At 33.3% G+C, this 13,297-nt stretch overlaps 2 protein-coding genes and 1 long non-coding RNA gene across 4 annotated transcripts; 1 reads left to right on the plus strand and 2 right to left on the minus strand.

Annotated features, from left to right (window-relative positions):
• Positions 1–3,282: 3,282 nt before the first annotated feature.
• On the plus strand, positions 3,283–3,976 carry LOC105777457 (membrane protein PM19L). The gene is made up of 3 exons (XM_012600742.2): positions 3,283–3,409; positions 3,486–3,663; positions 3,757–3,976. Exons 1-3 carry the CDS (start codon positions 3,283–3,285, stop codon positions 3,974–3,976), a joined length of 525 nt encoding a protein of 174 aa, XP_012456196.2.
• A 578-nt stretch (positions 3,977–4,554) lies between these two features.
• On the minus strand, positions 4,555–7,439 carry LOC105777456 (haloacid dehalogenase-like hydrolase domain-containing protein At2g33255). Of its 2 annotated transcripts, none has more exons than XM_052622730.1 (6): positions 7,011–7,439; positions 6,020–6,056; positions 5,516–5,576; positions 5,281–5,415; positions 5,015–5,186; positions 4,555–4,874 (listed from the first exon to the last, which is right to left on the minus strand). In XM_052622730.1, exons 1-5 carry the CDS (start codon positions 7,429–7,431, stop codon positions 5,022–5,024), a joined length of 819 nt encoding a protein of 272 aa, XP_052478690.1. In that variant the 5' UTR covers positions 7,432–7,439; the 3' UTR covers positions 4,555–4,874; positions 5,015–5,021. The 2 variants fall into 2 exon arrangements, with proteins under 2 accessions (XP_052478690.1, XP_012456195.1); XM_012600741.2 differs by having other exon boundaries at positions 6,020–6,062; positions 7,011–7,438.
• Positions 7,440–12,201: 4,762 nt separating this feature from the next.
• On the minus strand, positions 12,202–13,297 carry LOC128033613 (uncharacterized). Its single transcript, XR_008189587.1, has 2 exons — positions 13,205–13,297; positions 12,202–13,046 (listed from the first exon to the last, which is right to left on the minus strand). It is a non-coding gene; the product is annotated as an uncharacterized LOC128033613 (long non-coding RNA).

The following is a 13,297-nucleotide window of genomic DNA, read 5'->3' on the forward strand; positions in this document are numbered from 1 at the left end:
CTCCTGCATTAATAATTATAATAGGCCAATTTTGGCCTGGGTCCAAATTACCAAAATAAAAAAAAAACAAACCAATAAATAAACAGTCCAAAATTACATGTCCATTATAGTCCAAGTTTTTACCAAAACCCTAGCCCAATTTTAACTCTAGCCCAAATCAGCCCAACACCTAAACTAAACAAGAAAACCCTAGCCTCCCTAACCCTCTTCAACCGCCGCTCCTCCCATGCACGCCAGCCTCCTCACGCGCACCACCACTACCGCACGCCATCACCATGCTCATTTGACACCTGGAGAAATTGAATGCAACAACAGAAAAGGCACGCCAACAAGCAGTAAAAACAAACGCAAAAAGATAAAAAAAAAAATAGAAGCAATCAGTTTTAATATTGGCTATAAAAGCCAAGAGGATTTCTTTGTATTTTTTTTATGAACACACAATAGAAAATCAAAAAAGAAACAGAATTGAAGTTAAAAAGGTGTTTGCTTTTTATTCTTTTCTCGTTTTTTCGTTTTCTATTTATCCTTTTTATTTTTTTTACGAATCTATTTTAATAAAAGAAACATAGAATAAAAAGAAAGAGCTTACCATCGATTCATTTTTTGTCACCACTGAGGAGAGCTCCGGCAACCCTTCGTGATCTATTCCTTTTTTGTTGTGTGTTTTATTTTAAAACATAGATCTAGTTTTCAAAAGTTTTTTAAAAAAACAAATAAAAAAGAGTTTGAAAAAGATTGAAAAACCAAACTTTTGGTAACCCCAGTCACCGTCTACGGTAGAGACGCGGCGGAGGCGCGGTGGCCTCATGGCCGGCCTTTGGGCGCATAAAAAAGAGGGTTGAAAGAAAGGAGGAACCCTTTGAATTTTATTTCTTTTAAAACAGTGGAGAAATGAGTAAAAGGAAAAAAAATTTGATTTTTATAAGGATATAAAACGGCGCCGTTTTGGGCTCGAACCACAGATGCCAAAATGACGCCAGTTAGGGCCTATCCGCGTGTGACCCGACCCGCTCCAAGGGGGATCCGCGTGTTTTTGTTCAATGGGTTATTTACACCCCTAGCCCTTCCGCATTTCTATTTTTTTAATTTAGTCCCTTTGGTTTATTTTCTTATTTTCTATTTTAATTTGACCACAGAATTTTGTTTGTTTTTCAATCGGGTCCGGGCCCCTGACGCACTGGAAAATGGACATGTGTCCAGGGGTTGTTTTTTTTTACCCATTTGGCCCTCTGCCCTTTCGCGCCCTTTCATTTTGGTCCTTCTTTGTTTATTTTATTATAGTTTTTACCTTTAATTTCATTTTTGTCCTGATTTAGTCCCAAATCTGTTTGATTTCAATTTATTTTCGCAAATTTGTTATTTATTTATTTATTTTAAACCTATTTCTCATATATTATTTATTTTAAATTATTTTATTATTATTTATTTTAAGTTTTCCACATATAATGTATTTTAAACTATTTCAAACTATTATCCATTTTAAATTTTTATATATTATTTATTTTAAACTGTCATATATATTATTTATTTTGAATTGTTTTTATATATATCATTTATTTTTTAAAACTTTTTAGTACATTATTTATTTTAAACTTCTTTTTACATATTATTTATTTTAAACTTTTTATATATTATTTTAAATTGTCTTATATGTTATTTATTTTAAATTGCTTTGTCTATTATTTATTTTAATTTGTTTTACATATTAGTTACTTTAAATTGTTTTATACTATTTACTTCAAATTGTTCTATATATTATTTTGTTTCGTTTTCTTTAATTGTTAATATTGTTATTAAAGCGACATGTGGTGTGACTATTGTCATTATGTGTATTATAATTAGTTTATTCGTATTTTCAAGTTATTGTGATTCATTAGTGTACGTACATTTTATTCGTAAATTATTACTCCATGTTGTATATTATTACTCCATCACATATCATTAAAATCACTTCAAAGGTCGCGTTTAATTTTTTTTCCTTTATCCATAATGGGCTATTTTATTATATTTCAACTAAATAGCACGCATCGTTTAGGTTTTGTAATCGCTATTATTCAAAAAAGAAAATTTTAAAATAAGGCAATGTTTCGTTTTTGAAAATTCGAGAAGTCGTACCCTAACTTACGGGGTTTCGATTTTCTCGTTCAATCTAAACAACTGAACATCCTTCTAAATTTAAAATACCTAAGTTTTGAATAAAAATTAAAGGCAAGCTTATTCTCAAGGGTTCAAGTGTCGCATCCTAACTTACGAGATGTGGCATATTGTTATCGCGGGACGAGTGGGCCATTGATGCTCGTTTCAATTTGATTCAAACATTTTTTAAAATTAACGTTAATAAAAGGGAGGGGTTGTATTTCAAATTCTTTCGAAGTTTTCAATTTTTGACATTTAGACAATAATTAATCAATTAGGTACAAATTTTGGGCGTGACGAGGGTGCTAATCCTTCTTCGCACGTAACCGACTCTCGAACCCGTTTTCTTGAATTCCGTAGACTAAAATCGTTATTTTGATGAATCGAAATATTTTATTAAAATAACCAAATTACGAGGTGACCCGATCACACCTCATAAAAAAAAAGATTGGTGGCGACTCCCGTTTTCATTTTAAATATAAAGGTCGGCCCATACAAAAAAATGGTTTCGACAATAAAAATATCAATGTCAATCGAGTTAAGACTCAATCAATTGTAATCCTTATATTTAAATTGTTAAGTATAGTTGTTTGAATTGTTATTTAATTATTTTATTAATTTTTTACTGGTTTGAATATGCAACGAAAATTTTTCAAATTCAAATATTTCATAAATAATAATATTTAATTTGAGTTGAAATAATAATATTAACGTAATTAAATATAGAGAGTTAAATTTTTAAACAAATTTAGGAATTCTAGAAAATGCACCCATTGGGTTAATAGAACAATAAGAAATTTGAAACCGAGGAAATTAAACGCTGGGTAATAAACTAATAATACATTCTCAGAAACACTGGATATGAACACCGTCAGCAGAATTTCTAAAGCTTCCAGATTCCAGAAGAGAAGGATCACTGTAAAACGTAAACACCATTTTCGACAGGTGTCCTTCCACCTGTATCCACTCCCCTGCGTTTGCATGCATTGCCTCACTGCTTTACACGTAGATCCCATCCACCTTATAACTTCCCCTATATTAACCATCCATAGCCATAGTCTCTTGTCATTGCTCAAAATCTTTAGGCTCAAGTCAGCAAATTTGCTTGGGTTGTCTGCTTCTTCAACTGTTCTATCTGACTTAACTATGGCTACAGTTGGAAGGAATATAGCAGCTCCATTGCTGTTTCTCAACTTGATCATGTATTTCATTGTGCTCGGATTCGCTAGCTGGTGTTTTAATAGGTTTATCGATGGCCAAACTGCTCACCCAAGTAAGTGATAACCCTATTGTTACGTTTAAAAGAAAACATTGTGTTGCTTGGTTTTAACCCGAGGGAAGTGTTTCAGGTATGGGTGGAAATGGAGCCACCGGTTTCTTCTTGACAATCTCAATCTTGGCTGCTGTAGCCGGCATAGTTTCAAAGTTAGCAGGAGGGGGTCATATTAGGTCCTGGAGAAGTGATAGTTTGGCTGAAGCTGGTTCATCTTCGTTAATAGCTTGGGCCTTGACTGCATTAGCCTTTGGGTGAACTTCGCATTTTACCCATTTTATGTATTTATCAAACTCGACCAATTACTCCATTTTTCATCTTTGAAAACAACTGTTTTCCCTTGACAGGTTTGCTTGCAAGCATATAAATATAGGAGGGCGGAGAGGGTGGAGATTGAGAGTAATTGAAGCTCTCATAATAATTCTCACATTAACCGAACTCTTGTACGTTTGTTTGATCCATGCTGGTCTATTTGGCAGTAGGTATGGACCAGGGTATCGAGACACCGAATATGAGGGCCAGCCGGTGCCTAAGGGCGGCCCTGCTGTAACAGGGTCTAGGGTTTGAAGGACTATAGTGTTGAACTGGAACTTGCCTTTTTTAAAATGTAGTTTTGCTTTGTGAACTCTTTGAAGTTCCTTCTATATTTGTTGACATGGTATTCGCTGCTTTGTATCTGTTGTGTGTATTGCTTAATAATTCAGGTTAGAAAGTAGATGAGAGAGTGCCTCATCAGACAATAGTTGCATTGATAGAACTCCTGTAATATGAGACTTGGCAGCATTTTCTGTAGGGGTGTGAAAAAAGATATTCTAAAACCCGACCGAAGTGAATCAGACCGAATAAATTGCACAACCCATTTTCATACACTTAAATATTTATTATTAAAACTTAATCTTATTAAAAGTCTAAATCCACAATATTCATCAATATTTTAATAATTAATATATATAAAACATCTAAATAAACATATACTCGTCAAGAACAGTAAAAATATGATCATATATGGCGACCATGGAAAATATATCTTGGTAGGTACCTTTTTGAGTTCATTAAACATTACTTGATTTAAATTTTTAATAATTTTTATAAAGAATTTGATATAAAACAAAATTAAAAGTAAACCAAATTTAAGAAAATACAAATTAAAGAAAATAAAACTATAAATACCTAAAATTAAGTCAATTCGGTTTATTCAGCTTTCACACTCCTAATTTTCTGGTTGGGGATCAGCATTTGAGAGTAATGGGTATTTCACAAAGATATTCCTTCTTTAACATAATTGAATTCGCCAATGAAAAAAAGATTAACAAAGAGGGACTTTCTGCCTAATATTTCTTTACAGTAGAACATCTAAATGAACAACAAAGGTACCAAGAATAAAATACATACCAGCATGCTCCTTGTTCAACAACACACAAAACCCCTTGGTTATCCAGCTACAAAAGATCTCTCTTTTTGCTCCCTACAGATAAACAAAGCAGCATCTTATACCAAAGTTCAGTTCCTTACTGTTTTCCACTTTTCAAGTGTTCCTCAACTGTTAAAATCTTTCTTTCTTAAGGTAAAAAAGGCTATCAGATAAATCTAGTGTAGGACCTTTACCGGGAAATCAGGGTGTTAAGTCAAAGTTAGATTTCAGAAGAGAATGAACTTCAATCAGGGAAGACACTTTGAAATCTGGTGTTAGATCCAAGTTGGCGAAGTCTTGAGAGCCATATCTCCCCTTTTCATCAAGCAAACATGTTAATGCTCCTGCATTTTTCCCACAAGCCACCTGCAAATACATGTCGTATGAAGATAATAAATGAGATGGATAATCAGTTTTTTCTTCATTATTTAGTATCCTTGCTTTTGAAGAGAACACTCACATCATCTTTAAGACTATCACCAACCATCATGACTTCATTTGGTTGAACGTCCCAAGTCGAACATATATGAAGCAGAGGAGCAGGGCTCGGTTTATAAGGACGAAACTCTCGGCTTAGAGCCGGAGAAAACATCATCTGAAAACTATGAATGTTAGATTAACATTCATTTGTCTCCCAATCTAACCAAAAAAAAAAAAAGCTCAGAATGGTTCAGTTCATGCTTCAGATAACTTACTCCGAATCGTTGATGAAACAGATCAACTGCATCTTTGACATTGCGAGTGATTAGTCCCCTTCTGAAATAAATGGAAGCAACTAAGGTTAGCATCTAAAAACACCACCATGAAAAAAAGAAAGGTTGACAGATTAAAATCCTAAGTACTACAGAAAAATTAAACACAGCAAACCAAAATGCTATTTATAGCTATAGTGGTTGGTCCAACCTATTGTGTTTCAACTCTTCAATTTTCTTTAAGTACTTGTGCTTGGACATGGATATGGAGATACGATTATCTCTAAGAATCCTCCAAACACAAAGAGGATCTTAGAAAAAGAATATACCCATGTTGGATACATACTTGTATCGGGCACTCGTACCTAAGTCCAAATAATAGGGAGCCCAACAGTCAAGCCACATGGAGCATACATGGAAGCTCAGTGATCTGGTGCGAGGCAATAACTATAATACCAATAGGTATCTTAATATGAAAAATAGATAATTGTAGGAGCAAAAATTGACCGTATTTTCTTTGCATCAAGAAACCCACAGAGTTCAGCTGCACCTACAACATTATCAACCAAATGTCACAAGCTTAAATTGGTTAGCATGTAAAATGGAAAATAAATGAAGCTCTTCAGCTGAAAGATAGAGAACTGCGGTTGCTAAATCTCAACTTAAAAGGAGAGAGCCCCAGCAAGCACAAAGGCAAAATCCAAGACAAACATCAAATGAAAATAAATCAATGGAAACCTCATATGAAAATGCTCCCAAATGTTTGCTACGTTGTAACTATTGGGAAACTATGAAAGATATCTACATTTGCCCAAAAACAAAGCATATGAAGTTGCTAGCTAATGATATTCTTAAACCCAAGTTTTTCACAGTTATTTTAATTGTTGTGTTCACAAATACATTGAGTGATGAAAAGAAAAGCAAGTTTTTCAGATTTCATCAATAAAATTCAGAGTACAATTCTCTCCATTGACATTCTTTCAATCTTCTTTAATCTTCTTGAAGGATACATGAATTTCAACACTCTGCAACTGAACAATCCATCAGCTAATTTTACCTTAAACCCCACAAACATAAGTACATTTTCCAAATAATAATGGACAGATATTCATGTTCTATAATTGATACCAACTAATTCAATGAAACACAAAACAAGAAACCACACTGCATATCCATATTACATGGACTCAGATTGATTGTCAAACAAGGATGAGTTCAAAATAAAAATGGGTATTCTTGTTTACTTTTTAAATGTTTCCATATGTTCAAAAAAAATATTATATATTAACAAAATTGTGTATATTTGTGTGTATTCGAGTATGTACGAAAGAAGCAGATTTCCTCTTCAAAAGGGTATCCTTGCATTTTAATCCTATTCAAGTATATAACTTGAAAACTGAACTTGAAAGTGACAGAACCAAATCATCAAACAAAATCAAATAATAATTAACATGACCCTGACATTTCCCTTTCACTTTAATAGCCACCAAAAACTAACCAGGCATGATTTGGAGGCGATCAAGGCCCTGTTTTTCGAAATCAGCAATAATCTTGTAAGCTTCTTGCTGCTTTTCGGGACTCCAACTCTCAATGTGGTGCAAGATATCAATCCCAGAGGGGTTTTCAGCTTTGATTCGCTTGTACTCGACGTCTCCGAGGACAGCCTTGTACATTGCGGCGAAGTCGATGACAGGGACGGTGAGGGTGCCATCCATATCGAAAACGACGCCGCGGAGGCGGGATTTGGCTGCTGCGACAGTGGACATGGGAAAAAGAAGGGATTTGGGGGGCAAGCGGAGGAAGGATTTGGAGAGAAATGAAGGCATTCGAGATTGAGAGAAGGATGGATTTTGGAGGCTATTTATGGGATTGAGGCTTTGGGGGTTTCTGGATTTTGGTGGGCGATTGATGTGAATCATCAGTCATCAATGTGTGGCGGTGAAATTATTAGCTCTAAATAAAAGCCACAAAAAAAATAGAGGCGAAAATAGTGTGAAACGGCACAGCGTATAGGACAAAACGACTTGCAGAAAAGAACCAAAACCTTAAACTACGCAAAGTGCTCTTCTGTTACCGTTTTTTCAGCAGCCGAAACTAGAGCTCTGCAAACATGTCTGGCCTCGCAAATAACAGCGACAAGAAGAATTTCTTCCATTTTCAAAGAGGAGAAACCACAAGAGAGAGTTTTAATTTCTATTTGTTCAGTTGTGTCATTGTTTATGCTACCTCGTTGATTATAATGAAGGCAAGTTTTCTTTCCCTTGGAGAGATTGATGAAGCTGATTACGGTTTAGAAAAGAAGAGAATCAAAGAAGCAACTTAGATTATGGTTTGCAGGCATGAACTGTTTGCTATGCGTTTAAAAAGACTAACTCAATTCAATACTGCATTGACATGTTTTTCATGTACTCCTTATGCTTTCATAATAATTGAAGATGAAAGATGCAACTTTCTAAAATAAGAGTAATGTCCGCATGGGATGATAATATCATCTTCGTCTACTGTAATAATACTTTTATTATGAATTCTATAGATGCAGGGTTGAAGATCAAGATTCCTATCTGTATTATACTTAACAATAGTTTTCTGTACACCAATTGCAGCTTTGCATCATATTTCCTCCACCCATATGCAGCAGCGAGTTGGGTTGAAGGTTTGTTTCCTCGACAGTGTCATTACACACTTGTTTGTACATAGCCTGGACTGAAGATGTTGGTCTTTTTCTAAGTTTCAATAATTTAGCGTTTGGTAGTTGGCCTACGTGCTTTACAAGTGCATTGCCTTCATATGCAGAAAAGCATCAAAGGATTTCCCTTAGAGAACTCGTACTTGCATGTCAAATAGACAAGATGTCAAGGAAGGACTCCCAGGTAATTAAAAATTTAACGACTTAGCTGCCTTACAAGTCATTGGATAAATGACAGTTGTACTATACTTTTGAAGTATTACAGAATGATAATTCAATGGAAACGATTCCAAGAAATGAGCTCAATTCATTGTACTCGCTACTTTTTTAACAATTTTCTTTGTATAAAGCGTTCTTTTGTTTAGTTAAGGAGATGTTACAATATAATAAAACGAGATGTGGTGATAGAGAGGAAAATTAGAGTAGATTTTGGAAAATAAGTGTTGTGTCATGTATTGGTGATGGAGGGGCTAAAAAAAATGAGAGTTACATGGTTATTTTGATTGTAAAAAAGAAAGGTTTAGCATATTCAGTTTGCCCAAAAAATCAGAAAAAGTCTCTTAAGTGCAACTTTGGATCTTCTATTTCTATTTATAGTCTTTGCAAATTAATTATCTCAAAGAATGGTCCAATTATATATGTTTATCGGGTTGATTAAATAATAATTTAAAAACTTTAAATTAATTCTCAAGTCATTTCTATACTTGTGAGAAAACATGTTCGTGAATGCGATTTATTTCTCTAACTTCATTATTTTCATTCATTTTTGTCATTTGGTTCTACATGCAATTCATTTCTGGATTCAACGAGCCAGCGAAGGGACCAATTGGACATATATAATTAGGGCTCAAATAATTCATAATTAAGTTTCAGCCTTTTGCCTATTAATTATAAACTTATTTAGTTATAAAGTCATTCTACTATAGTATCGTGATTGAGCTCTCTATAATTACATACCATTACAAAAACTACTTAATAAGTGTTCATCTAATGACACTGTCATAAGTGCGTTACCCTCATAGGATATTCTTAATCTCTTTGGGATAACTTTGTTCTCCCAATATGATCCTATTTTATCTTATGATAACAATTATATTTTCCTTCATGAAAAGTCAATTACTATAAGATAGTAATTAAGTCATTTATCATAAAGACAAACTACTCATGGTTGCGTTTGCTTTTCATCTATTTTGTAATGTCGATAAGATGATGTCATTTACCCATTAGTTAGGTTATGAATTTCACTATTGTAAATGATTCTACATACTGTAAAAGTCATATGCTCAATGCATCAACTTTCGATTTCTCATCTATTTGAACTCGGGCTTTTACTTACATCAAAGTATATATATGAGTCACACATACATAGTCTATCATCCACTTAAGATTAAGGTATGTCACACTATGAATGTCATAAGTGAATAAATCCATAAACAGATCTAGGATCCATCCTACTTAGGTCCTGTCTGATGTACTATAAGTCTAATCAATCACATCTATATTCTTATATTCTGGGAGTCATTCGCTTCGATGTTCAAGACAAAGCATCTCCCAAATTGAACTTAAAAGACGACATATTAGTCTTTCAGCCAATTTGCTCATTTTCGATTAAGCTAAAGACATGTTTAGGTTTTTCTACTACAGAAGCTATCTTTCTGTATTATGATCTGACCACGTAATATCGCTTAGTATGAGTTAAGCATTAGAAAATCAATAAGCCAATACGTGCAAAAGCATTAAGGAAAACATGAAAAGACTATTAATGTAATCAATGAATATTTTATTAAACCAATTTGTTCAAAAAATTACAAGTATACAAAATTAATATACTACACTTAAGGCACTAGATTCAACAATCGCTCCTCTGCAGTGGAATTGCCAAAATGTAAAAGGTTCTTTTGGTAAGATGAGGATACGTTACAATTTAAGAAAATGAGGTGTCGTGGAAAGATGGTGGAGAGGAAGATTAGAGCAGACTTTTGGAAAACAAGTGTTGTGGTAAGTGGTGGCATTGGATGCAATAAGGGGCTGAAAAAGATGAGAGCTACGGTAGTTGTTGTGATTGTAAAAATAAAGTTGCAGAGAGAAGTTTGCCCAAAAGATTAAAAAAAAGAGTCCCCTAAATGGAACTTTGGATATTCTATTTATAGCCTTTCCAAAGTAGTTATCCCAAAGAACAGATATGAAACAAAGTGACATATTTTATAGAACGTGGGAGAGATGTGGGTTAGTTCACAAGAACATGTTATGAATTATTGGGTAATGAGAGTGAATGAAATCGCATTTATGTTACTTGTAGTGAATAATGAGAGAGAAGTTATGAAAATAATGGATATAATGGTAATTTAGTGGAAGTTACTCTCATATATCTCATTTTAGCAAGGAGAGTGCTATTTGCAAACTTAATTGTGAGTACACGGATTGATCAACAAGGAGAGAGAGGCAAAGTCACTTATATTTTAGAGAAAGGTTAAGATGCAGAATTCTTAACAATATCCGTATCTAAGCCTTCAAACTGTGCTCTCCAAGACATCCCAACGGTAGAGAAAATCTAAGAATCTTGCCAACAGCTTGACTCTATAACCTTCTTCACAAGTTACTTTGGTTGAAGAATTAGTAACCAAAAACAAATATTTATATTTTTGAAAGTCAAATTTGGTGGAGAGATTGTAATCTCATAATCAAATGGCTGATATGGAAAATCTGATCATATCTTAACCCAATACTTGTTTGAAACCATGATTATAAGTCGTGGCATCCAGATTTGTAAAATATTATGTTTGAGAAGATGATGGTACAAGGAATCTATTTTGACGTTATAAGCTGTATTTGTGTTTTCATAAATTTATACGCAACTCATTTCATTGGTGCGCATACAGCTTCAATATAGTAGATATTTGTTTATTGTGACCAGTTGTGGTTTGATTAATTCTAAGCTCCACCTGCGATGAGCATTAAAGTCCACAAATTATTTATAGAATGACATTTTCAGATGATTCATGTCACTACTTTTTTAAATTCGCTATCAATTAATCTTCGCATTTAAACTAACAACCCAATCCGTTGACATATGAACTAGTTTACATCAATAGCCAGTATTTTCATTCTGATTTGCTTTCATAATTTATTCTTTTAACAATTCTATTTATTTCTAACGTCGCTAAGCATCAACATGTATTTCATACCAACTCGATATTTTGACACACTAGCAAATATTTAAGAAAATAATAAAATCCTAAAATTTTAAAATTATTGTTTCAAAACCACATCTACAGACAATTATTTAGGATGTGGTTTTCAAATAATTATAAAAATATATTAAAATTAATAAAAATTATTCGAATTACTATAAATATAAACAAAATTGAAATCACTTTAAAAAAATTGAAATGACGAATAAAAAGAAAAATAATGTAAAGTTTAATGTAAGTAAAAGCCCTTGTTTGAAGCTGTTGTTTGCTCTGCATTTTGTCTACTACTAAGTGGTTGAAAATGAGAAAATATGTTACAAATTTGGGAAAAAAAACATTTAAGTATGATCCAAGTAAATAGCATGATATATAAATATTGCTATTCGAAAAATAAAAAGTATGGATTCTATTATTTTGGATTTGTTGTTTGGTGAGAGTTATTTTAATTTTGATTATTTGATTTAAATTAAGTTTAATTTTAAATTTTTTATTTTTATATTTCCTTATAATTCTTGAATAAATTTTTATTTTTTAATAATTATTTGGAAAACTAACTAAAATGAACACGGATAAATGGTTCATCATATTCAAATCTTGAATATAAGTTCATGAGAACTTAGTGAGATAAACACCCATTTACTTGAATCATTTTTGTATTTCGCATTTGTTAATTCAATTCACCATCTCATTGTTCTTTGTTCTTCAAGCCTAATTAATCCATACTTTGAATTCATCACATGCTCTAACACATTCTAATTTCTCTGTTCTTGTCTTAAGACCATGCAGATACGCCATAACATTTCATACGAAGCTCGTCACAAAGGAAGTTCATTAGAATATCTCATTGAAGATGTAACATGATACACCACAAGGGATTTTCCTTCTGAGTTCATTACAACTATCGTTCCTTCAGAGTTTGCCGTTAATGTCATTTCTTTCCCTCAGAGTCCGCTACAGAGGCGTTTCCTTCAGACGGTTGCCACAAAAGTCATTCTTTAGAGTGCGTCACAAAGGATTTCCCTTCATAGATCGCCACAAAGATTTTTTTTCTAGCGTGTTTACGATAGAGATTCACCTAGACTTACATTTCGTGAGCTTTTCCCTTATCGTCCTAGGTCACATAGAGAACCCCTTTTGAGCAATCACCTTTCTTTAGTTCTTTTCCATATGATGTCATAGCCCAACTATGGTCTTACACAATATGGTGTCATGGCCATGGACTTTTCCTTCTAGAGATTCACATCAAATATCTTGTTTTTAGTCCCGATGGACCCCTTTAGACTCTACCGCAATGAACAGACACAAACTCTTCATACACTGACATCATTCAAGACTTAACACTTGATTCATATAGACACCCAAGCTATTTCTAGACATGCCCATACAACTATACTTTAACTTCAGGATTCCTATCACTTACTTAAACTTGTCAGGTTTCATACAAACTACACATGCAAAGTCCATCAAACATTTATGCAATAGTATAATCATCATGCCATACTTTTTTAGATTTGATCTCATAGATAAATTAACTTTCACAGAAGCTCTCACATGAACAATATGCAAACAAGAGTTAGCTTAGAGACTCACCTGACAACCACGGATAGTAGCTTGAACCTTAGATCTAGCATCTAACAAGGATTGCAACAACCACTGCCTTATAAAATAGAAAATCACTATTAGAACTCATTTCAAATAACTTGGTTATCATCTCTAACCTAGATAACCCACATAAAAAACCTTACTTTTTCATCTTACGGTTCATACATTTTTAAAAGCCTAATCTTTCATAACATACGAAGCCATAAAACTTACTTTGACATGGAGAATCATCCATATAATTCAAGATTTTATCTTCAACTCAAAGAAATACTTTTTTTCTTCTTAATCGCCAGATAACAATATTCT

The sequence above is a fragment of the Gossypium raimondii genome, chromosome 10, assembly GCF_025698545.1.
Source record: "Gossypium raimondii isolate GPD5lz chromosome 10, ASM2569854v1, whole genome shotgun sequence".
Lineage (NCBI taxonomy): Eukaryota > Viridiplantae > Streptophyta > Magnoliopsida > Malvales > Malvaceae > Gossypium > Gossypium raimondii.